This window comes from Calidris pugnax, unplaced genomic scaffold, assembly GCF_001431845.1.
Source record: "Calidris pugnax isolate Ruff unplaced genomic scaffold, ASM143184v1 scaffold211, whole genome shotgun sequence".
Lineage (NCBI taxonomy): Eukaryota > Metazoa > Chordata > Aves > Charadriiformes > Scolopacidae > Calidris > Calidris pugnax.
This window is the reverse complement of record NW_015091083.1, coordinates 2,844,866-2,870,821: the sequence shown is the minus strand read 5'-3', so window position 1 is coordinate 2,870,821 and position 25,956 is coordinate 2,844,866. Positions and strand designations below refer to the sequence as shown.

General features: G+C 42.7%; 1 protein-coding gene across 1 annotated transcript in view; it reads left to right on the top strand.

Annotated features, from left to right (window-relative positions):
* Nucleotides 1-25,956, top strand: part of ITPK1 (inositol-tetrakisphosphate 1-kinase) — a 139,595-nt gene that overhangs the window by 49,612 nt on the left and 64,027 nt on the right. The window contains exon 3 of the mRNA XM_014957559.1: nucleotides 15,989-16,114. Coding sequence (XP_014813045.1) covers nucleotides 15,989-16,114 — 126 coding nt within the window. The remainder of the gene's footprint in view (nucleotides 1-15,988; nucleotides 16,115-25,956) is intronic.

Here is a 25,956-nt window from a genome sequence, read left to right as displayed (position 1 = left end):
AAGAGCGTGAATAAGCAACTCACCCAGACTTTTAATACACGCCTTTCGGTGTTTGTTTCAGAGCAAACACACCCTCATCAAAGTCAAATGACTTCTCTGATTTTTTTTGTGTGTCTGCAACACTCCCTTCCTTTGACAAGGCTTCAGCTGTGGTCTCTCTGTTACTGCTCTGACCAGCAGCCAGCTTTACAGGAGTGTTCCTGGGCCTCCTTTAGCAGCCATAGCCGTGTGTAATGACGTCACCTAGATAAAGGTCTGATTAGCAAACAGTCCTCTCGTTTTCTTAGGAAATTGGGAATGTCTCCTGGCCATCTCCTTAGCCATAAACTAGGGAAATTGTTTCTGTGCCAGGGTTGGAAAGGGCATATTCAGTCAGCGTATTCTAAATATTTCTTGAAGGATGTGAAAAGCTTTCAACGGCTGAAAGAACTGGAGGAAAAAAAAAAAAGGGAATGGGGAAAAAAATGGAAAGTGAAAACTCAAGATCCATCAATAGTGAAATGGCTTTCCTCCTTTTAAATTGCACAGCTGAAAATGTCACATTGCCATAAATATGCTAATTGCAGTTACAAGTTTTCTGTCTCCATGCCTTTCCATCTTAGAAGGATGTCTGCTTATGGTTGTGTAGAGATGGGAAGTGGACTTCCAAGAAGAGCTTTGACGTTTATGCAGACAACAGAAGTACCTGGCCTGTGCCAGCCAGAGGTTTTAAAACATATTTTTTCGTGTCTAATTCTAACCTTATAACATGGTTTTAAATCTGTGTTTAGCAGCAGCTTGAGCTCAAATGTGGAGGGTGCTCTGCAGACCCTTGGGCTCAGCTGTCCCAGCTGTGTCCCGTCCCAGCCCCTTGCCCACCGGCTGCTGGGGAGGCCTGGGCACTGTTCAAGTGCAGGTCAGCAATAGCTGTAACATGGGTGTGTTGTCACCAGTTTAAAACACACTGCCATACAGGCTGCTATGAAGAAAATTAACTCTATCCCCACCAAACCCAGTACAATCAATCACTGTCCTAAACACTCTGGGTTCCCACTGGCTTGATGAAGAAGGAATATTTGGTAGCTACACTTAAAAGATGTGGAGCTTTGTCACAGGGAAGCAACTCCAAAGCCTTCAGCATCCTTGAGGAGCTGGTCAAAGCTTGGGGACTGCAGGATGGGGTTCTCTCCCTCTCTTTGAGAACTTCTGCTGCAAAAAGTTGCACTTCACAGTCATCTAGTCCCATGGCTTGTTTCTCATAGGAGAAAACAGTACAGTTGTCTGTAAGAGAAACAGGTTATTGTGTAGACCATTTGCGTATTACAGATAGAAAACAACGGATGTTGAGAGATGTTTTTGCACTTCTAATCAACCACAGAATGGTGAGTTCACTTACACTATTGCCACGCAGTTGGGGAGTAGTAACAGACCCTGCTCCTACCTAGTTATAAAAGTTGTGCTAAAGGCCACCGTAACAACCTACAGGACACTTGAGGTTGGCTGATGGTCCAGAGACCTGAAAATCTCTGAGTTGAGGCATGATGTGCCACCTCAGTTCTTGTAAGGCTCACAGCTGCTGTGGCTTCATAAGCATCTCTCTGACGTCCTCATCCAGTATTCAAACACCAAGTAAAATAGGCTAATGATAAAAAAGCATGATGGAGGAAGTAACTTGGAAGGGCTTAAGTGACCTCCCGGGTGATGAACTTCCAGATGCGAGAGCACAGCAGGCACTGCACCTTAAGGAAGCCAGTCTACTACAGCTAATTATGGCAATGGTGGTGGTAATGGGACAGAAGACAAACCTTCTAAAATTGTGTTTTAGTTAAAACATTGCAGCTCAGCCAGTTATATTCCTATTATTTTTCCTCTGAAAGGCTGCTGTGTAGATTAAAAATCCTTGAAGGTGTGTGCTGAAGGGCACTCCCGGCACCTGCAACCAGGTCCGAACTGGCCCCGCAGCAGGTCCTGCTGTAGGTCGGTAGGAAGATGGTACGGAGGACACCTCTATTCTTTTTCAGTCTTGTGTGTTTTTCTGAAGTCCTGGCTGAGAGTTGAGCGCTTCAGGCCATACGTGTAGATCCTGCAGGGCTTCCTGTTTGTGAACAGTTGTATTTTTACTGCGGTGTAGGTCCCGTACACATTAGACTCTGTGTATGGCTGCAGTTGCCTACAAGGCACCGGGAAGCTTTACCTCTGGTTTTGCATGTTGGTTTCTGCATTTCCCTGCACCGCCTCACCCACACCCTGACTTTCTCTTCCATGCAAATAGAAAGAAATAGGGAGAAATAATGGTAAGTTGCCAGTTATGAGCACAGGTATGGAAAAAAAAAAATAATCATTTATTAATGCAACATATGTCTGAAGTTTCCTGACACAAGCAGCTTTCTGATTCATAGGTCTCTAACATCCCCTGTTCCAGCTCAGACAAGTCGATTATTTCCTCCCATCAGCAGATGTAGACAGGAACAATTGGAGCTGTGATAACATTATCTTTAATAGGGGCCAGCTGGGTCACACACCTCGGTCTTTCCTGTCTGTAAACAGCAGTGAGGGATGGCCCCGCGGGCTGCCGGCGGGGAGCCGTGGCCACACGAACTGGCTGGAGAGGAGGGAGATGCCATTTCGGCTGTAATCTGTGAGGGATGGAAATCGAGATTTGTGCTGAAAGTTTCAAATGTACTTGTGCCCAAAAGGTTTCGAGATATTTTGCTTAGACTAAGAGTGAAGACCAAACAGTCTGTCAGGAAGTACATGGAAGGGGTTTTGTCATCAAAGAGGCTTTTTTTTTTTTTTCAATTGTATGTGAACACAGTTGGGTCTAAAAGCTGTGCCAGCAGTGATGTGTGGTTTTGGCTTTTTCCTGCTCAGACAACTCAGGTGACTGCCTACATGAGGTGCTTGGCTCCCGGGTGTGGGACAGGCAAGGGAAAGAGCGTTCATGTCATAGCTCAAAGCGCTTGTGTTGGAGAGTACTTCTAATTATGAAGTGATTTCAGTTAACTGCGTTGTAATGGTTTCAAGCCCTCTTTCCTTCCCAAAATGTATGTGGTTAAATCCTACAGTGGTGAGAACTGACTATGGGGAAATTCACAGAAGCTCAACATAAGTTCTCAGTTTCAGAAGATGGTTTAGAGTGGCTACATGTGGAGGTTTCTTCTGTGCCATATCCTAAAGGAAAGTTAACTAGTTCAGAAGGGAAGGAGAGGGAGAAAATGCATATGCATATCTTCTCCAACAAGGGCTGTTGGAGTGCAAGAATGGAGAAGGAAAGAAAGTGAGAGTAAATGAAGCATCATCTGTGCTGATAGACGAGAAACAGCGGAGGGAGGTAGGAGGTTGTTAGCACGTCTTGACAGGCAGCTGAGTGACGGTCAAGACAAGTGCCTTGATATCCAGAGCTCAGGGGGAGAGTGCATGCAAGCTTGCTTTGAAAACTGGGTTATCACATGAGGCCTTCTAGGAGTTTATCTGGTTTTCTCTGTCATGAGGTTACAAGCTACACAAACAGGCTTTTCACACTCTGGCTGCGTTCTGATATTTTGACTGGTTTCTCCTCTTCCCATCTTTGCTTGTGAAAATCAGTATGAATACTAAGGATGGGATTTGGTGTCTGTGGAAGGCATACCAGTGATTTATAGACTCCATTTTCTGAGGATGTTTTACCTGTTGCTGTGACAGGAATGCTTGAGATTCCTGTAAACACAGTTGAGTGAGGAACAAGAACTGCAATTTTAGCTGTTCTTTTTCTAGTTCATTTAATTACCGCTGCATTAACCATCTTCCCTGAATAGGAAGTCATTTTCCTGTTCACTTGAGCCTTTCAAACAGTGAAAGGGAAAAGAAAATGAATAGTCGGGGGCGGGTAATGTCATTTTAAAACCCCAACAGTCAGATGGTAGGCTTGGGAGATAGCACCTGAAACTATTATTAAACAATTAAAATGAAGTTCCGACCTAATTTCATGTCGCTGATATTCCTTTAAGTCAGTGCAGCCATCTTAGCAAGACAAGGGATCTGCAGGATCCTTGCAGAAGTCCAGGGAGGCCCGGGTGCCTTGCCAAGGAAGGAGCTACAGCTTCCTTCTCCATCTGGTGAGGAAGACTCGTCAGTCAAGGTAGGTGAGGAAAGAGCCCAGAATTAGGGAGTGTGCCAGAATCCATTTACAACTTGATGACAAAGTGCTTCTTTGCCCGCTTCTTCCTGAGTGATGTTCTGATGGTCTTTTTTTAATCTTGCCTGTGTGCTGCTCACTTAGCACTCTGTTTATGATGGAAGTGAAATGTCAGTTTCAATAATTTGAAATACGAGATTTTTCTACTTCAGTGCCATTACTGCTCCCCCTAGTTCTTCCTAAAAGAATATTTAGGGAGCTCCTGGACCATACATGTTCCTGGGTAGCAGATTTCTCTTTGTACTGTGCACCCCAGAATGCACATTTTAGTATACAGTAAAGCAGTACTCGGGTGCAGCAGCAATTATTATATAATTTATGATTATAGTAAGATTTTTCTTGACAGAAAGTGGTTAACACTCAAAGAATCTGCATTAGCACAAGTGCTCCTTTTATTAGTTTTTAAGGACTCATGACCATGGGATGTAAGTGTGGAAGCGATTTTCTAGGCTCTTGAGACTAGAATTTACAAAGTTTGGTTGAATTGTTAAGCATTTATTTTCATTTTGAGTTTGTATTTCTAGATACAGATGCCCTAAGCTGGGAGGATCTGTTCCAGGGGGGGGGGGGGTGCTCAGTAGTGCCTTCTGTACTAGCTTGACTCTTACAAACCTCACCCAAAATACTCTAATCCTGGTGAAACTGAATTTACCTGTTTCACAGTTGTACTTCAGCTACCGTACTAGCATCCTTTTCTGGGCATGGGGCAGATTTTTTTGCATCGTGAGTCCAGCTATATGTAGCCTTTTCATTTTTTATTTAGTCATGTTGTCCTATTTCTGGTTCTCCCTTCTACATGATAATTCTGCCTGGGTGGTGGTGTCTGTTACACTTCTGCATAATTATTAATGTCTATCAGTAGTCTACTTACTGTACTAAGACCACTAATGAAGATACTAAATAAAATGGTCACAAGACTAGTTTCTGAGGAATGCCAGTAGTGCAACCTCTCTGGTTTGCCACTGCTGCTTTCAGCATGCAGTGCCATTGGCATTTGCTCTTTTATTTAGCTCTTCATTCACCTTCTTGTTCCTCTACTGGTTCTTGTCTTTCTCCAGTTTACCTGACTGCATTCTTTACTGAAGTTTGAGAAAATAGATTTGCTGCCTTTTCTTTGTCTAGAGAAACAGCAGTCATACAGCCAGTTAGATGGGTTGGATCCATCTTTTGTAGACTCATGTTGTGTTTTAGTACATTTTTTTTATTTACCTCTGGAGATCTGATTATTTTTCAGTATCTTCAATTGTGCTGAAGTGTTTGCATAGTACTATGTCAGATGAACAATCAGGAGCTGTTATTTTCCCCACCTACTCTTTTCCTAATATAGTTCTTTTGGTTTTTTGATCCTTGGGAAGCACTCCATAATGGAGACAGTTATTCAGAACCCTTGTATCACCATCCTGTGATTTCCTATGCCATCTTTTGGTTAATGGGATTTTGTTTTCTAGAGGGCTTTTGGCTTCTTTTTTTTTTAAGTGTCCAATTATGGGAGAGAGGCAGCTTCCCCTCACCTCCAGACATTAAGCTCTTCAGAGTCACCTGACATCTGTGCCACTCCACTAGACTTCCTCTGATTCCTCATATCCTAGAATATGAACATAAAGCAGGCTAGATTCAGCTAAAACATCAAGGTATGTATTTATTAATTTATCTCTGTCTGCAAAGAGAAGCCTGAAATTACAGTGTAGTTATCGACTCCTTAAAATGAGTTGAAGTGAATATCACTCCATGAGTTCTGGCTTTGACTGCTGGTACCTATTTGTCTATCTGTACCCATCTTTGTTTACCACCTTGCTTTGCTCTCATCATCAGCATCTTTATCCTTGCTGAAAACTGAGGCCAAATATCTCTGTAAAGTTTAGGGCTGTTCCTGTGTTATCTTTAATATTAAACCTTCACTTGCTGCACAGAGATCCCAATTTTTCTTGTTTTTCATGTCTTCCTGAAGTACATTTCAGTATTTGGCATGCTTACAAGAAATGCCAAGCATCCTTTATGTTCAAATCCTTGAGCTTTTCACAGTTCAGCAGTCTTTACTTATTACTTCCTTTAATTTATCAATTTGTTGTCCTGAGATCATAAAAATACGTTTGAACTCTACAACATTTCATGCTGTAATTTAAACTAACACGCTTGATGTAGTATTCTTTGTACTACTGAATTTCATCTTAGTTTTCCTGCTTCAGAATAGCTGGACCATACCCTAAGTCCTGGCATTTGTTCTCCTGAGTTTAAGAAGCTAATCTCCCTTAATGATGCAGTTAGTCTTGTTTTACCCTCATTAATATTTGGCTATGTCCAAATAATACTGCGGGATCGTCAGACTTTCTCACCACAGCAATAGCAAGGCTTTTCATCACTCTCATTTAAAGGGAATTTTACCTAAAAAGTTCCCTCTGTGGTTCTCTGTATGTGCTGGGCAGGTGCTGTGTTGGAAGACAGTTCACCTGGGTGGGAAAAAATATCTGATGCATGGTTGGGCCATAGAGCATGCAAGAGGACTTTGTCAGACATGCTAGAAAATAAAAAGCAGAGATACTTTGCAGTTGCTGAGAAATGAACTGTTGGCCGTTAACTATTGCAATCACCTTCTCTATGCCAGGGTGTTTGCCAGAGCAATGAGTCAGACCCGCTTTGTTCCTTCTCACGTTAGAGCCCTGCCTGTATCCCAGCCACCTTCTCCTGGCTTCGTTTTCTGCTCCTTTTTCCAACAGCTTCCAGCAGTGCAGCACCTGAGAAGGTGGTTCATGATGGTTGTGATCTCCACCCACACCCTTCTTCCACAGTTTGAGAAATCACGGTCTAACTATTTTATCTTTGTGGCCATGTTCATTTCAGACTGTATAAATGCCTTTAAATTCATCTTTGGAAGGAACTGCTTCATCATTTTCTCTTACTGAGAGCAGTGGTTTCAAGCTGAAATAATGCTTTGTAATTGAAAGGCAACTTCATTCTCCCATAAATAATACTTGCTGGGACAGGATGGAAAGTAATGCCACAATCTCTGCTGTCTCTTCACTGTCTCTCTTCTGGTTTCTGGTCATGCAGCACAGGGATAAATACAGATCAGCCTAAGCATGGCCTTATCTTTGTTTAAAATCAGCCTTACCCATTTTTATTTCCCCTTTAGGCTGACAAAGTCTCCTAAAGCTTTTATGGTTTTTGTGGGGCAAGTCCAGAGTTGAGCTTCCTTGGCTTTTGGGATGAAGGATGGTAGCCAGGCTTTCTGGGGAATGTGTCTTAGGTATCAGTTTTTCTACTTATCTAATCCCTCCAAAGGGAGGGAGGTTGTGCAGTGCATGTTTACATGGCTCCAAGAGAAACTGTCAGAACACGTTTCCTTCTCCTTAACTTTCTCTGAATCCAGTAGTTGTTAGAAAAAAAGTATTTACAGTACTAGTAGATATTTTCAATGTTCATATGATGTTATAATTAAGCACTGGAAGCTTCCAAGAAGTGAAGCTCACCCAACTCGTCCCCCCTCCCATTGATTACCTGGGCTGTACTGGCTGTGGGGCTGCAGTATTTCTGTATTCTGGAGTAGCTGGAGTGTTCTCTTTAGATGGCTTCTCCATTCCACTCCTCCTTTAATGTCTGTTCTCCTACAGGATTGATCGAACTGTCAGTTCAATAGCTGGGCTAGAGCTGACCCAGTTCACTCAAAGAAACATTAAAAATCTTCCTTGTAAAGTCCTTCTGGTCTCTCTGGATACCATCTGCCCATTCCAAAGCAGATTTTGAACTTTAAGTTCAAGAAGTGAGCTACACATTTTGTGAACCGCTTCGTAGTTTTCCCATACCTTCCCCTACTGGGATTGCCCGTACGGCCTTTTAATCTGGTGGACGTGAACACTATCTTTTTGACAGTTACAGAAAGCAAAGCAAGGCAGTCTCAGCAGCAGGTTATGCCAACTGCAAATTCTCCTTAGAATCTTGTTTTTCTATAACTTGCTTTCCTCCTTTGGAGCGCTAATCCTCCTGTGTCACACATTTTCTGTTACACTTTTCTTCTCTGCTAATCTCTGGATTTGTTCTGCTCCCTTTCCTAATCCATGGGAGCATTGATGACCTCAGGAGACACCCTTGGCAAGAGACCTTTTTGGATTTGAGTAACATCGGTTATTCCTCCTGCAGTGCTGAAAATCGGCAATTGTTCAGGGAGTTTGTTCCTGAACAAGGCTGAACCTCTTAACCACTTGCCCACCAAAACCTGCTCGCTGCAGTCCAGCCCCAATGGGACACGAGCTCTTGGGTTAACATTGTCCTCAGGAACGACCATTCCCACATCTTTGCAAGTTCTGGAAAGAACCTTCTTCAGCTGCCAAAGTATTGTACAGGAGAGAAGGAGATTAAGCCAAACTGAGTTACAGTTTAATTTCTAGATATTTTTTTTTTTTTTGCATTGGGCTGCAGGTCAAAAACAATACAGCCACAAAGTTCCAGTCTTGGGTAAAACAGTCTGTATTGAAAAGAAAATCATTGCTGTGAAGAGCTTTAGCCATAGTCCAAACAAGGGGTTTCTTGTTTTCCTTTTAAAGAAGTGAAGGGCAAAACTTGGTGCTAAGAGGAGGGTGATGCTGAGCGGAGGTTCATACGCCAGGGTCAGAGGAGCCAGGAGGGAGAAGAGGGGGCAGTGGGAGAGGTGTGAGTGACTGAGGAGCGGTGACTCGTCCCAGCCTTGTTGTGCACACCGAGTAGGAGTCACGAGTCTCAGTCTGTCACCGTTCCTGCACAGGCGACGGCGGTGCTGGCTCCCTGTCTGCTGCTGTGGGAGGGCGCAGGGGAGGCTGCGGGGAGGCGATGCTCGCAGGGGGATGGCGTGACTGCAGGACAAGCCTTGAACGTGCAAGGGCTGGTCAGGCTGTGTAGCAGCTGGGGAAGCGATGCATAAGTGGTGTCCATTTATGTTAGGACATATAGTACAAAAAAAAGCTATGAGATTCCTTTTACCTCGTTTTATCTAGAATACAGCTACACGTGAGAACTTCCCAGACATTTCAGAGATCATTCTTGGCTTCCAGGGGAGCAGCAGCGTGTGACTCCTGAAAATGTGCAAAGTGCTTGCACATGCTCTCTGGCAACTTGTGCCAAGCAGAATGAAAAGTAATCCACTCTGGCACCAGCACAAGAAAATGTAAAGAAACCATCTGTTAAACCCAGAATCTTCTCCTCTGGTGTTAAAGTTTCAGTATCTGAGAAAATGGGAACCCAGCAGAGCTTTATAGCTTATGCTGTGCCGTTCCTCACCTTTAGGCTTAACTTGCTGCTTGGGATGTCACTGGCACCTGAGATTCTGAGCAACATGTCCCAGCATGGGACATGCTTTCTTTCTCCTTTGGTGGTTCTCTTAAACTACATGGGCAGAGCAGCAAAAAATGACCTGTAGGGTTGGAGTCCTGCAGTGGTAGAAAGGTAAGCTCTTTGGTCAGGCTTTAATTTCCTCAATTCCGAGAAGACCAGTGAAAAAAAGGTAGGGTATTTTCAAGCTGCATTTCCTTCCTGCTTGGGAAGGAGTTCCCCTCCGACGTGGCGGCTGTTGCCGATGCTGCGATGCTCTCTCCTCTCGTCAGCGTGAGGGGGGAGCCGGGGGGGAAGTCTCCTCACCGCGGCGGATTTCCTTTCTCAGATTGCCGCCTCTGCAACAGGGTGTGCAAGTTAATTCAGTGCTGGGGCAGGGGGACGTGGAGAGAGAAAATCGGGCCTCTTGATGAACTTCTTGCTCTTTCTTTGCAGCCCTTGATGGTCAGGTTCATGCGTCCCTTTGCAGTGGGACAGACCTGGTGTTTCCAGCACAGAGAGGGGTTTATGTTCTCCCTCGCTATCCTTTGGCTCCATTAGCAGCAGCAGCAAGTGCTGAGTCCTTGCACTGGCTCTGCACGACACCAGCCCAGATCACTTCCTCGCTTGACCAGAGAGATGAGGAGGAACTCGCTTAAATATGTAAATGTTTAGTTAGAATATGTGAATATTTTAGGAGCTATGGAGAGCCTGTAGATCAGTGAAAATACCTGGTTTTCATCTAGCAGGTAACATAACATCTTTCCTCATGAGGAAATGTGTGCCCACGTGTATTGTGTCACCTTCCGTGGGCTTTGACAGGGAGTCGCTTGTGTTAGTTTTGTACTTGCACAGACCTGAGAGCAAGGTTCGTGGGAGTGTAGTCCCGATGGAGGGACAGGACTGGACTGGACTGCAGCTGCCGGATTTAATTTGGGAAAAGAGGTCTTGTTTGGCCCCATGGATTTCTGCACCATTCAGCCAGGCAGGCTTCTGCACCATTCTCTTCTGTCACTCTTGTTCCACATAAGTAGGTCTCACATGTATAGACAGACATGCACAGCCATTTTCCTGATTTCTTTTTAGGGAATTTCCTCACTTCCTTTCAAATACAAGCACCTTCTCTCCTGTAATTAAGACTATCCTGTGTATTTTTATTTACTTTTTACAATAAGGCAAAACAGTGAACTTGGCAGTATTGATTTTTGCTGCTTCCCTTCACTCTCCAGAGCGCTTAAGATATTTTTAGAGGCTTTCATCTCTCAGCTTTTGGGGGAGAGAACAGCATCCAGCAATACATCAGCTGTCAGGATTCAGCTTCTTGAAGTCTTGGCTTTCCAGCCCAGAGCTCATGACTTTTTTTCATTATGACTTGCTCAGGATTCGTACACAGTGATGGTTAACACTGGGGCTGGGCTTGGGGGAAGAAGGGGAGAATTTATAAAGCTTTGTTTTACAAGCCTTTTGATAGAAATGCATGCGATGAAGACACAGGGTAGAAAATAGCCCCAGGAGAGGACGATGATGACTAAAAACCTGAAGGTCTACGTGCAGTGGAGTTTAAGAAGCTGAATTAAGAATGAAATAAACCCCACATGTTTTGGGGTCAGTGCAGCCTTAACGGCGTGTCTGAATAACAGGATACCACAGATTTGTGTAGAAAATTCCACATACAGCCTCAGGACTCAGGGAGCAGAGAGGTCAGGTCAGGCTGGTGCTGTATGTCCGGTTCACAGGGAGGAAAATGGTTAAATTGCCACAAAAGGACTTTTGAACTGTGACTTGTGAAAATGTGTAGCAGAGCATTGACATTTCTCTACCGGAAAATTGGACAGATTCTTGCCCTTTGGTGGCACTTCATTAAGCTTTCTAGCACTTGAGAGAACACCTGATGATTTGGCGGTATCTGCCTAGTCACCTCTGATGATTTTCTCCTTACTTTCATTCACCTCCTTTGGGAGAAAGTTTCCTGAGCTTTTTCCACCTGCAGCAAGACAGGCTGCTGTGGAGGGACATGCACTCCTTGTTGCTCTGAAGCAGTGCATCAAATAAAAACTGAAACAAAGCTAGAATTTAGTGCAGCATCCTGGTGGGTGAAGTTTGTTAGCTAATTGAGAGACTGGAAGCAAAATTCTTAAACAATAGATTTATGAGTTTGTTGGGTTTTTTTTAAAATGAAAATACTTTAAGCGAAAAGGGAGAATGAATAGAAATGGGGAGATGGGTCATAAATTCCTCAGGGATGTAGCAGTGGACAGATCTGTCTTCAGAGAACAGAACAGGTTGGTATTAAGACTTCATTTCATGTGGATGATAATCCAAAAACTATTTCTAAAGAAGAGCTTTTAAAAAACACAAATCCTGCTCAGCCAGATTCTGAAATGCAGTTGATTATAGCGTGGACTGGAAACACTGAATAAAACAAAAAATGCAAACCTATTTTTAATCACTTAGATAAATGATATTTCTTTTTGCTAAATCCAACATTTGCACTTGTTTGTTTTTTTCCTGAGTGAACGAATCCAGATTTTTTTTTTTTTACTTGGACATAGTTTTATTTTTAAACACGGCTTCCAGAAATGCATGCGTGTGGGATTGCAGTTGGGACCAGCGGAAAGCCGTGGCGCTCTGCCAGGCACTCGCCCTGTCCCTGCAATATAGATGGATTGCCAGCGTTCTGGAGAAAAACAACCCCAAAACTTTAAACAAATTATGCTTAATGGAAATAAACTCTTTTTTACCCTCCTGGGTAATGATTTGGATAATGTGCTGGCTGTGTGTTTCTGGAGGACAGAGGGAGGGGGAAGGGGAGAAGAGGGCAGAGATGGAGCTCTATATGCCTGTAACTTGCTCTCCAGTGGATGCTCTGGGAAGATCTATAGGGCAGACTGTAAGATTTCTAAGCTTGGAGCATTTTTTAACCCAGCCAGTCTTTCTATGAGAAGGTGAGGAGGCCATAGCCAGCTACAATAACAACGTTTATCTAGAGGTTGTTTTCTTCCATATATGGGTTTGTAAGACCTGGAAAGGCATATGCCTCGTGTCTGGCATTTTCTGTGTAAAGTTTTGACATTGTCTTCCATGTCATTCACCTGATTTCTGCTGGGTTTTGATGGCAAGTGATAATGCCATGAAATACCTGGTTTTCTGTTTTGGTTTGTTTGGGGTTTTTTTTAAATATAAAAAAAGGCAAGCAGAATAGGCTGTAGCTGACTTCACAGAAGAAAAGGCACCATAACCATATCTCTCTGTTTTTTCAGGCTGGTGCTGATAAATCTTTTCTCTCACTTCTGTTGCTATGGTGTTAGTTCTGTGCAAAAACAAACCTTTGGGTGATCATGTCAAATGCAAAGATCGTTTGGAGAGAGAGATGCTGAGAGAGAAGGGAAGTAGGAGGGCTCAAATTCCAGCTGATGACAAACAATGAATCAGTGTTTGTCTCAGCAGAGGGCCATCAGAAATTTTGCACTCTACTTTCACTGACTTCTGCTTGGGTCTGATACTCCACTTGAAAAGACTTCTTTTTTCCCCCCTCAAACCCTATTTTTTTTTCCTTCTTTTTCTTTTCCTTTTTTTTTTTTCTTCTTGGTATATAAAAGGAAGGTGGATCTCTTCCAAATTCCGCACAGACCAGGGATATTTGCTTTCTGCAGCATGGCCCAGAACACAGAGAACTCATTCTTGCAAACAGTTTGATCCTCCAATCCACAAAATACTGGATCAAATTTTGAAGGTTTGTGTGGTTGAAAGGTACCTGCTGCCCTTGTTGAGCCAATTGAAGTGGTCATTGAACTTCCTACTGGAGGAGCTGCCTTAGCGTGGTGTCATTCCTAGCATTGCTTTCCTGGTGCAGGGGAAGCAGAGCAATGTTACGGGGGGACCTTTTTAACACTTTCTGATGTGCAAAGTTAGGTGCATTTGGTTTCATTCTCAAAATATGCCAGTTGCTTTTGGCTGGCATGGTTGTTGTGAAGAAGTTATCTTGCCCAGATGTCTTGTGCTTCTGGAAGACACTATGCTGAAAATGCCTGGATGTGCCTTTGAGGCTTACTTCTATTCTTGGGTCAAGGCTGAAAGGGAGGACTGTTTTCTTATTTTCTCAATGTCTCCGTGCAGATTGAGCTGCAACTGCAGGAAGAATGTAGAGGGGTAACCAATCAAACACTTATTTGCTTCTCACTGTTTTTCAAACTGGAAGTCCTGAAAATAGGGATTAATTCACATATTTGTACCTTGGCAACTGGGAACTTTCTGACCCAGTTAAATGGGCCCTTTGTTTTGCTGCTTCCTTCCAGATGTGATAGGCAGATGAAAAAACCTCAGGAAAAGCAGTGTGGTCATCTGAGATTTCTCTTAAGGATATTAACTGATTTTTCTGGAACTTGGTTGCAGAAGTAGATCATCTTCTTCCATGTCCTTAGCCAAGCTGCAGTTCACTTCATTTTGCCTTAATTTTGCAGAAGCTTACGCTTGCCCTTAGCCTTCGTGCTGCAGTACTTGTGGGAGTAAAAATATAAGTGCCAGGACAGCCAAAGGTTCTGTGGACTGTCTCACCCAGCCACAACTTACCCATCACTGAGCATCCACATCAAGTCCAACTTGTTTGTCTTTACCATTGCGTAATATTCGCGTGTGGGGAGTCTGCTGCCCAGCTGTGAGCAGTGCCTGTGTTAGTCCCTTTGGAAGATAGATGCACAATATGTTTTTGCAGTTGTGTTAGAATCTGTGATAGTACTAGAACCTCAACCTGTAGCTGTTAGTAGCAGCAGATAGTAATGGGCAAGCAAAGGTGGTCTCTGCTGGGAAGAACTGTCTGTCTTTCAGTTTGCTTTCGTGCCATGGGTAACTTCAGTTATTCTAATAGAGTAAGCCTGGCCCAGATAAGAGTGCCTACACAAGAAAAGCGATTTGCTTACTTGGATCAGTTAGATGAACAACTAGCCAATTATTACAAGGCTGCTAGATCTCTGCTGGTTTAGTTTTATTGGTGCTTGAGCTCCAGCCATCCTGTCATATCATTACCTTCCTTAAAGCACTCCTTAATTCAAAGCAGGGCCATTTCAGTAGGGTTGGAAATTTTATTAGGACAAAACTCAAGCTAAAAAGACAGTGAAGACTAGGGTTCTCAAAACAGAACATCAGCAGCCTCTCTGCCCAGCCCTCCTCTCCCTCCTGTGCCCCCAACCCCCTTCTCTGCCAGAGTTAAAAAAGGGATAGGAGCAATGGAAAGGACTATGCATGTAACTGTAGAATCAAATGCTAACTTTAATTTAGCAAGCACACATCTGTCTGACATTTCAAAGATGTTCCTGGTTTGCAGTCTACAAGGTTAAGTCGCCACTGATACAGTAGATCACACAATTGGTTGAAGAGCAATTGATAAAGTGGCAGGTTTTGTGCTGTGGGCAGCCCAGTGTGTTGGGTTGGACATGAGCCAGTTTGGATACTTAGACTGTACAAATGTTCAAATCTGGCAAGTAGCTTCATGGGATCATTAAGTTTGGTAGGGACCTCAGGGGTCCGTAATACAATACATCATCTTGATCAAAGCAGATTCAGCATTAAATTTAATCTAACTTGCTTAGGGCTTTGCCCAGTCAGGTCTTGAAAACCTTGAAGAATGGAGATCCTGCAGCCTCTGTGGTACTCTGTGCCACAGCCAAACTGTCCTCATGGTGGAATTCTTTTCCTGATTTAGTTGGAATCTCCACAGTTTTGATTTATGTCCTGATAAATCTAAGCCCTCGCAGTGGCATTGGCCAGTTCTCTTAGTACCCTTGCATGCATCCCATCAGGTCCAATAGCTTTCGTTGCATTAAGATTTCCTCAAGAGATCCCTAACGCAACCCTCTTCCAGTGCAGGTGGTTCCTCTGCTCCTTGAACCCTGTCTTGGTACTGGCACCCAAGCCCTGTGACACACCACCACATGCTTTCCTATCTGTCTGGAGCCGAGTTTCTGCACACCCCACCCCAAGTCATTGTCCCCGATCCAGCTAACTGCCAAAGTCTGCTAGTGGGAGTGCTCTGGGACCTGCGCTTCTCCTTACCAGCCAAATAGCTGTCCCTGCAGCAGATGAATTTGCAAAGATCCTGAGTCACCTGCATTGTCTGTTACCTGTATTACTGTCCTGGGTGGTGTTTTGTTTTTGTGCAATCCCGAAGGGCGAAGGGCACAGCGGGTGTTCCTTTTATTACTGGTGATAATCTTTGCTGGCTCATTCTCGTTGCATGTATGTGTAAGCACCGGGAACCAGGGCTGAAGAGGGAAATGTTGGCTCAGAGTGGAGAAGCACAGGAAGGTGTTTGCATGAAGGGTGTTTGCCAATGACTTCATTGTTTTTTCACGGGATTAGATCTACACTGCGGAGAAATAAATGTCTGAGTAAAGTTTTCTGACATTCAGTGAAATGTAAATTCTCAGGGATTTGGGTAACATACCAAAATAAAGGCAGTATGTAAAGTGAATGCTTTGTGGCAGTGATACCTTGGATGGTGGCAGGTACAAAAACCTCAGGTCCTCCATATATTAATAAAAGGTTTCTCTCTGGTTTCTTCAGCTTGACCTCACCAAGCCCATTGAAGATCAGGGCCCCTTGGATGTGATCATACATAAACTGACAGATGTCATCCTTGAAGCAGACCAGAATGACAGCCAGTCACTGGAGTTGGTTCAGAGGTTCCAGGTGAGTGGTTCTTTCATAGTCCTTCTGCATTTCAAGCAGGAGGGTGATGCTGGTGCAGGAAATTCAATCTGTTTCCTGTGCTGTTGGTAGGGTTTGATGAAAAGAGCTCCCTGGCACACTGCTGCCCAACAAAAATAGTTTTGTCAGTCTAAAATGGACTTGCACCTTTGGATAGGTTTTTTGTTGTATTAGTAAGGTTACTAAGAACTGTTTTCCCACCAAATACTGTCCTGATGTCATTCTAAGAGCATGAGTGCTGTTCACAAAGAGGAACAGGTGTTTGCAGAGTCCTTGACATCCGTTTCTTCATGACAGAAGGTACTGAATTAATTTGGCCCAATTCTGTCTAGTCTTCCCAGTTCCTGGAATGCTAATTTCTGTAACATCAAGGTTATTGTGATTTTGTCCTCTAGTGCTGAGACTCCCCTTTTTTTTTTCTTTTTTTTTTTTTCCCCTCAAGGTTTCATTGAAGGTCAGAAATATACAGGACAGAATGGTACAGAAAACTGTTTTCCCAAAGAATTCCTGTCAGTCGACTGAATGCTGATAGAAATGATAAAAAAATGATAAAGCAACACCTTTATCATTTGAAAAGGTGTTGCTTCTGATTGATGTCTTTGATAAAATGTATATTCTTTTCTTCTCTTTCAAAGAGAAGCAAAATTAAAAAAGATATTTTCAGAATTTTATGGAATATGCTTTTGTCAGGTGGAAAAATGGCTCAGACAAATTCTGCTGTTTTGACAATTTTTCTTTCTTGGGAAATGATGTTCTCTTTGCTCTGCCTAATGTTCTACAATTAGTGATGCAGAAATTATTTTACTTAATGGAGTCAGTATTCTCCTTGCTCTAGTACAGAGCTTTTCTGCTTCCTCCCACCTGTGGGTAGTACACAGGAGATGAAAAGGTTTGACTTCTGGGTCTGACCCTCTGGCACCAGTTCCCTGAATAGTAGATGACTATTCATCACGAAGTAGCACAGGCATCTGCTTCCCAGAGCACTGGAAACTTGCAAATGTCCAAAGAAGTATATGGAGAGATAGACTTCAGGGGCTTTCTCCTCACAGTCTGTCCTGGTTTCAGCCGTTAACTCGTTTACCTTCACAATACACCAGTCTTATCAGTGGGAAAAACTTGATGGCCATAGAGGCAAAGGGCGTATGTGTGAAGTTGCTCACAGCTGACTAAGACTTATGAGATTTGTCATCTCCAATTCTTACGTTGTTGTATGCATTCCTGAAGAGCAGGCTTTATGAGGCACAGAGTGCAGCTGTGTGTACTATTGTGGCACATCCCTTGTCGTCTGGAGAACATGCTGGTAGGGAACTTGTGCAAGCAGTTGGTAGAACAGCAATTGCTATGTAGCAACACAGTTAATATCTAAATCACCTTTCTTTTATTCCTCAGCAAGAACCCTTCAATGGATACGGATATTTTTAATAAGAATTCCAGCTACTCAGCTTACTCCGATTAATGTCATGCACGATGGCATTGATTTTACTACCTGGATCTTTTGGTTGTGCTATTTATGCTTTCTCTAGTATTTCAGTTCTACCAGTTCCTCACCTGGTACTGTTTCTTCACCATCCAGGCTACATCCAACCTGCATGCTTAGGGCTGTCTTAGTGGTCCTCAAGAGCTGACTGCAGTTAGAGGAGCGTTCTCCTGCAGTGTGTTGGGCTGTGAGCCTGAGGTCCAGGTGGAAACTGAAAGGCTCTTTGGTTTAAATGTAAATGTCAGTGGCTGTTTGCTCTCAGGCTTCTTGAACCCTCAACCATAAGGAGATTGGGCTATGGGAGGAGCTGGGAAGGTGGGAAGGAGTCTTTTGACTTGTGAAGGCATCAGCCAAACTAAGGAGAAAACCAGGTATACTCCCAGGAGGCTCACGTCCTCTGTAGGGCAATCCACGCTCCTGATGGAAGATTCTAGAGATAAGCATATCAGAAATGGCTGCAGACGCCTGATTCACAGGCATGTTCTTCTTGGGACAATATTAGAACCTTCACCAGCACTGGCAAATCTCACTTGAGCTGCCTCATTTCAGAGCAGCTGAGCAACAGTTGTATTCAAACCCTGTGGTACGTGGCACCGGGACCCCACCAGTTATAGCCCTGTGTGCAGCTGCCACCCATTAGTGTACGTGCTCCTTGTCATTCCTGCACGGCTCACCTGTCAGGTTGTGCCCTTGGTCAAAGTTCGGAGGCAGCGTGTTGTGCTTCTGTTTCACCACAATTGCTGTTTTGCAAGATGTGGTTGTCCGTGTCCTGTGGTGAATTTACTGAAACGTTCCCACATCTCTCAGGGTGGTTAACTCCTCCGGTGTTAAAACCGTGGAGCAACTTGTTGCAAACAGTTTTAAATCATAGCCTTAACAAAAACTAAACAACCAAACTCGTATTACCCTAAAATCCTCCTTTATCTATTTGAGTAAAGCCTTGTGTGCAAGTTCAACAGTTCAGCCTTGCCTCTCCTCTCCATCACATTAGGAATAACAAATCAAGAGTAACACCATATTGAAGGTCATCCCCTGTTAAAGGAAGCTGTAAATAGCATCCCTGCGCTGTGCCGTTTCTGCTCTCTCTGTTGCCTGACCCAGCTCTTCTCTCCCATCCTGCCAAGTTCATCTGTTTTAACATCACCTCCCTTGTCTCCTCTGCCCGAGTTTTTTGTTGGCAGCATGGCCTTACTCTCATACAGCACGTACAGTAGTGGGTGAGCCATTGATTTGGACTGGGGCTATGCTCCTTGCGACACGCTAACTAATGTGGAGAGGTGAGAACAGTTGTTGATCCCAGGGAGTCCCGGAGAGTGCTGACAGAGGTATTTGATCCAGCATGTAAAATTCTTTCTGTAGGATTTGCATAGTCATAAATTGATTTAAATACCTGCACAGCACAAGAGCGTTCAGTTACGTTAGATATTCTTGCAGACCTGTCTGCTGCCTTCTAAGAATAACAGACAACAGAAGAGGAAACAAGTTGCGCTGGAACGGATTAGGGTTGCAGTAGAGTGAAACAGAAATAGCTGTAATCTAGAGACTATATGATAGGGGTGAAATTCAGTCTTCTGTCCTTTACCACTGCCACTGTTTTGTTGCTGTAGAACACTTACGTCTTTCTGTGCCTCAGCTTACCACCACCCTTTCATAAACTGGTCTCTATTTCTGAATAATGAACTTCATCATTTTCCTGTAAATATCAGTATTAAAGCAAAAATAATACTATGGTTCGTTGAAATTATTATTTTTTTTAATAATACTGAAAATCTGGATTGTGTGTCAAGTGTTGTAGAAAGCAGAGGTATTGTTCACACCCCTGGGGCATATGCTGCACCCTTTAATTGTCAGAGCTCTGTTAATCAATAAGAAAGCGTATAATTAGAAAACCTCTCTCTACAGTAATGCATGCTCCATATATACTTTTCCAGGGCTCAAGTAGTAGAGACAGATAGAAGTGAGGATAAACTTCTGAGCAAGTCAGATGGAGAAGAAATAGTTCCCTGTCTCCTGATAGGATTGGTAAATCCAGTTGAACTTGTTCAACTAACAGTATGAACTGTATAAGAAGGAAATAATTTGGGTGAAAGCACCCATGGATACAGAGCATTGTCTTGCACCAGTGTCTTCTCTGCAGAGGATGGTGGTGAATTCTGCTCATGCTTTGAAGACTCCTGTACATTTACATCTTCGTTACATGACCCTGTTGATGGTGATTTTAGTCTTTTTTTGAACACTCTGCTTAATACCAGTTCAGTGGTGCTGTGTTCACAATGGCGAGCTTTGGCCAGGCATACTCTAGAAAGGCTGTTATAGTGCTGTGCTAAGAAACTTTCTTAATTCTTCTTGCGAAATTCTTGGATCCAGCTGGCTGGTGCCTTCAAGGCCTTCATTTTTAGGAATATTAAATTTAACCGCAAATGAAAATAATAAAAAAGCCAAGAATGTTAGAGGAGGACTTGATGTTCTTTCTTCTCTCCCTGTCATTAGTTCTTGGTGGTACAGTAAACACTGTATTATCTAATATAGACTTCTATTCTTTTTGAGGATGACATCTTCCTGCAAAGAAGTGCAATGTAATGCCTAAAGAATTTGACGGGGATCCTGGAATGTGGGTTCAGTCACACTCTTTTTTACAGTTTCATTATGTGATCTAGACCATCTCGTTTGCATCCCCAAGTTTTTGTTTTGCAAGCTGTAAATTAAAGAAAATGATATTAATTCCCTTTTGAGATTAATATGAGAAGCCCTTTAGGTCAACTCAGAATGGCTGTTGTAAGGACTTGGGCTTTGTTTCTGTTTGGTGCTCTGGTATGAATTCATAGTAGCTATGATAACATCTAATTTACAGACCAAGTTACAGGAGTCACACTAATATCTGATGCTCTGTCTTTACAGATAGTGTTCTTTAGCATAGCCCAGTGGATGACTTGTCCACAATCATATAGATGAACTAGAATGTAGGTTTCCATTACCAGACTACACCACTTACTTCTGACTGTGGGTATGGACTCGTGATCTCTCAGTATCTTCAAAACTTGCTCATTGGAAAAAGATCCTCTTCCAGCACCTTCCAGACTGGGAGAGGGTCTTTTTCTAGTGAACAAGATAGAAGGCAGGGACCTCTGTGAGCAGGCTTCTGAATAATACCCTCTCCCCAATAAACCAAGGCCCTGGGGCTTCTGGTTCTGCACATGTGACTGATTTGTGCCATGTTGCTGGCATGCAGCAAATTTCATTGTAGTAAAACATGTACCCAGGAACCAGTGAGGCAGAGGAGAAGTCTATCAGCATTGAATTACTTGCCAAAGTGTGTTTAAATGGTATACTCATGTAATTTTGTACATAGGACAGAAAAAGACAGGAAATTTCTGCCTCTCTCCAACTGTCCTGTATTATTTTTAAGATACTAAAAGCTATTGGTAATGAAGAAAATTATATTCTCGGGTTAAAAATAAGTTGTTACAAATTGTAATAATTCATTTGTATAAAGTGTATGTGGTGGTTGGGGTTTTTTTTTGTTTCTTTGTTTTTTGTAAAACTAAAATCAATGAGTAACTTAGAAAACGTAAAGTGACCACTTTGCAAGAGAGCTACTTTTGTGTGTGAGATGTTGCGTAAGCACTGTGGCATTTCTGGCACCTGCACACAAGTGGAAATGGTGTGGTTCCCTTATTGTTCATTAAATTGAACAAGTTCTGGTGATGTTAACCAGACAAACACTGCAAAATTCATGATGCTAATTTTTCTGCTTTAAATATAAATGTAACATCATGATGATACCTGGCACCAGTCTCACTGTTGGCTCCATAAAGCAGTCTTCCAGGAAGCAGAAGAGGAAGGGATCCTTGACCACAGGAAGAGAAATGATTTGCCAGGCTACATTTATGACCTCTGTAAGAATAACATTTTTTCAGAGCTGTATTGTAGAAGCCTTGACCATTTCATGTGCAAGAGCTGAGGAGGAAACTGGCTTCATACTTATAAGAGTCTGTGATGAACTGTTGTATGGTCTGGTGGAGAGTGCTAATAGACTAGGAAGCCTCTTAGCCTGTTCTTTTTGTCTTGCTGTTTAATAACTGTTCTCAATTGCCTTGTAAAAAAGAATTGTTACAGGAGACTCTGAAAAGAGAGAGTGCCTGTTGCCAGGGAGCTTTTTAGCTGCAGAACACCTTTATGGCTGAGCTTTCTGAGGTCTTCGTGCTAGTTGGATGCAGTTTCTCAGAGAGGAGAGTACTGATGGGTGCTGGAGACAGTGTGAATCCAGCTGGACATCAGTGCCATTGAAGATCGGTGGTGAGCGCCTAGTGATCTCATCCAAAGCCAAAATGAAGACTGCATGCAAGTACCTAGTGTAGTGCATGAAGTGTAAAGTAGAGAAATCTTTACATTTGCTTCGTAGGACCCTTAGATCCTTATTTTGGGGATGATTATTATTTGTAGAAATGATTATTAGTCTCCCTACCCGCTGTAACACTGGGTGGAAGTGATTGAACATAGTTTATTTGCTCTCTATAAAAAATTGCAAACAGTCCTTGGTGGTTCCTTCTTGACCAGCAGAACATGGAGAGAAGTCAGGTAGGAAGAGGCATAGACCCTAAGGGTCCCTTTCACTTGCTGGTGCTCCAGTTCCTGTCTTCTTGGTAAGAAAGAGAAACAAACTACTCCAGTTCCTGCCTTCTAGAAAAAGTTTATGTCTTTGAAAAGTGAGTATATTTTGGCTTGTGTAAGACATTCACTGGGGTATCTTTGTTGCGCTCTGATTAGAGCAAAATATTCTCTGAGCAGCTGCCTGTCATAGCTGTACAGAGGATTAAGCAGCTTCATTCATAGCAGCTTCATACTAGTCTGTTCCATTCAAAATGATGGCTCAAGTGATGGAAAATCAATCTGGTTATTAATTTGTCTTTCAGAGCGTTTTCTAAACAGGTTCTCTTTGCATTAGACTTCTTTAAAAGGTAGATTGGAAGCAGGTTTTATGCTTAGGCTTCTGCGATCAGGTTGATGAAAATTTAAAGTGTTTCCTCCGACCCTGCCCCTCCAACTGTTGACTCTCCCACTCTGAAGTTGTCCAAGAAGGGCACTTTTATTCTTGATTCAGAAGCTTCCTTAGAAGGGTTTGGGACTGGGAGAAAGGAAAATCAGGGAAATATTTTGGAAGGGAAGGAGTTAGGGGTTTACTCTTGCTTGGAAGGGGAGGAACGCATAGTTCCTGATGCAACTGATCGCTTTAATCAGAAATCTCAGCTGCGAGATGATGGTTTGGGTATATACTCATGGAGGTTATGCCAGTGGATTTTTGATGCTGCCTTTTTTTTTTCCTTAAGATACTGGCACGTTCTGCTCCTGGTTTTTGGCTTTGTACTCTGAAAATACTTACAGATTTCAAATTTCTTTTCACGTCCTCTGCTGAGAAAAAGCAAGAGAAAAATCAAAGGAAACTTGTAGTAATTTTTTTCTTGTCAGGGGGCCAGGGTGAGACACAAAGTTGAAATGGTGCATTTGCATCTGAATTCACAGGCCAATACCTGTGGCTTTCCCATTTGAAAAATAATTCTGTCTTACCTTTGTAGGACGAGCCTTGTAAGCAGGCAAAATTAACTAAAAATTTGTCATTCAAGACCTAATTCAAAGAATTAGCTTTCTGTGAGTAGGCATTTGCGAAACAAAATTGTGGTGGACTTTTGAAGGCAAGACAGGGAAGCTGAGTACTCAAAAGTTGCTTTGAGATGTGCAATGAATAGGAATGTATCAGAGCAGATGTATCTCTGCTTCCCCTTGCCACCCCCTTCATCCCTCCCAACGGCTGCAGGAATCTCTTTTAGATTTAGAGACAAACAATTTTGAGATGAGTGTTTGTTCAAGATCCAACTTGCCTAAACCTTTCCTTTTGGAAGGATGTGTCCGTGAAAAGAGACCGTTGCAACTCAAGACAATAAAAAGGAACTTTTAAGTCTGAATCTGATGCAAAATCTTTAGACAAGCTTGTGTCTGTCTTCACCTCTGTTTCCACTTTGGAAAACGTCAGCCTGTTGTTACAAGCAGTCATCTTCATGTTTCTGTACATGGGAAAACACAACCTCGAACACCGTTACTGTTTCATTTGCTAACCTTTTTTTTAATGTGGAACTTTTGTTTAAACAAAAGATTATAGAAGTTTTATTACTTAGTAATAAAATCAAGTCAGTGAGTCTCTCTTATCGTCTAATGACCTAGTATTTGCAGTAGATACTGTATCAGCTTTCTGTTAAAATATATATATTTTAAAAAATCATTAGCTACCTTTTTGGGTAAAATGACAATCAGCTCTATCCTCATCTATACACAGGCTTCTCAAAAAAAGTTTGGTTTTTTTCTAATTCTCCGGTTTATATCCAGACGTATTTAACAGGGAACACGAAATACTTGGTTTCTCTTTGATTTCAAGTTTCATTGCTGGCCTTCTGCCAGTAACAGGACTGGTAGAGAGCATGAACTGAACGCCAAGCCTGGAATACAAACAAAGGAGGATCTGCTGAAAGTCCTTGTTTCTTCTTGTTTGCTTTTATTATGTCAACGATTAGGAAGAGGGAAACATAGATGTTGTCTGGGTCAAGCTGAACCACAGCCCAAGGACAGAACCCTTTCAAAATATTATTGGGAAGGCTGAATATCCTCCCGATTGTTGCTTGGGTTGTTGGAGTCTGCTGTTGGATACCAGTCTTTGGTAAATCCACCAAAGAACACTGCAGAGTTGTTTTGTTCAAATGACCAGAGAAGATTTGAACATTCAGAGTTGAAAGGTTATGCTGTACTGAAAGCTATCTCTTGGCTTCAGTCATTCTCTTTTCCTTCTGCAACTGCTCCATTTTCAAGTTCATATGTGTAATATCTCATCTGCTATCAAATTCTTAGACACAAACCCTTCATGTTCTTCCAGATTTGTATTTCTGATAGTGGAGCCATTCTGTACCATGGCAAGAGTCCTGCTACTTAGGCTACATCAAGACTTTCACAGTCTGTTAAGTGATCTTCACAGTTATATATTCAGTAAAATGCCTAAGTGTGCAGCAGTTCCTAGTGAAGAATCGAAGTTTATGAAAGGTTTTGCATCATCTACCGTAATTGTTCCTGTGAAACTAATATAATTGATTTTTACTTATTGTAATTTCCTGTTGTGGGGAATTGGTGTTAAGGTTTGGAGTTTTAATTTTTATTAGTATTATTATTATTTTAAGTAGTTTTCTGTGCATAAGTATTGGAACTCCTTCTTTTCCATGTGCTAGTGATGTACTGGTGTGAGGTGTGGGAAACTGGGAGAGTGTTGGCAGCATACATACTCAAGAGGAGCCTGGGTGATTTGCTTTGGGGATCCTGGTGCAACTTGATGGTTCTGCTTTTGAATGCAGACTTAACGCTTTGTGATGGAAATCCAAGCAACACACAATACCATGAGAAGAGAAGAGATGCATCATTTTCAGGACTTGAGTGCATTTTGATGCTCCTGTCCCCTAACAGCTTCAGCAGTTAACCACTAGCTGTGTTCAAATAGAGATGCACTATACAAATGCATCGACCTTGTTCTGCATTGTCAGCCTCCTTTGCTTCAAAGGGGAGGCTGTTTCTGGATTCAGTTGAAATGAGAGATCTGTAGCCATCCCCAGATTACCTCTAGGAGACACTTGTTTCGGGTCCCAGTCATTTCCTTCACTGAGATGATGCAGATTTTCACTACCCTGCTGACAGTCTCTGAGTTTTGCCGTTCCTGTGCCCTCTGGCTGTCCGAGTACCTAAGCCTGTAAATGGAGAAGAGCTGGCAGATAGTATCTGAAATAGGTTTGAGGCCAAGAAATTTCCTTGTTTTATAAAGAAACCTCATGTTCAGGCTCCTCTGTGTGTGTGTGTGAAGGGGCTGTTGCCTTACACTCAGTGCTGTTCTCGACATTAGAGTAGTTTGTTAAAGTCTTCCAGACTCTAAATGACTGCTGGAAAACAGCCCCCACCTCCTTCATCTTCATCGGTTATTACATGTTTGCCTTACAGAGCTTTTTGGAGGCTCCTTAAGGCAAGAGGATGAGAAATCAGTCACTGGAAAGTCAGCTGAGATGCTCACTTCTCTTGACGCATTGCCTGGTGTAGAATGGCCTCGGGATCATGCCTTCATTCCCGTTAAACTTTGTTATGTTGTGTCAAGCTTACTGCTTGGATGATCTTTTAATATGGTTTAGAGCTATTATAATTATAAATAAAGCACTGTGACGTTCCTTACAGAAAACATAAAAAAGCAAGGCTCCGCTTGGAAATACCTACATGAGCAAAAATAACAAGTGGAACACACCTAACCCAGGGAAGTGAGGCTAATCCTCCA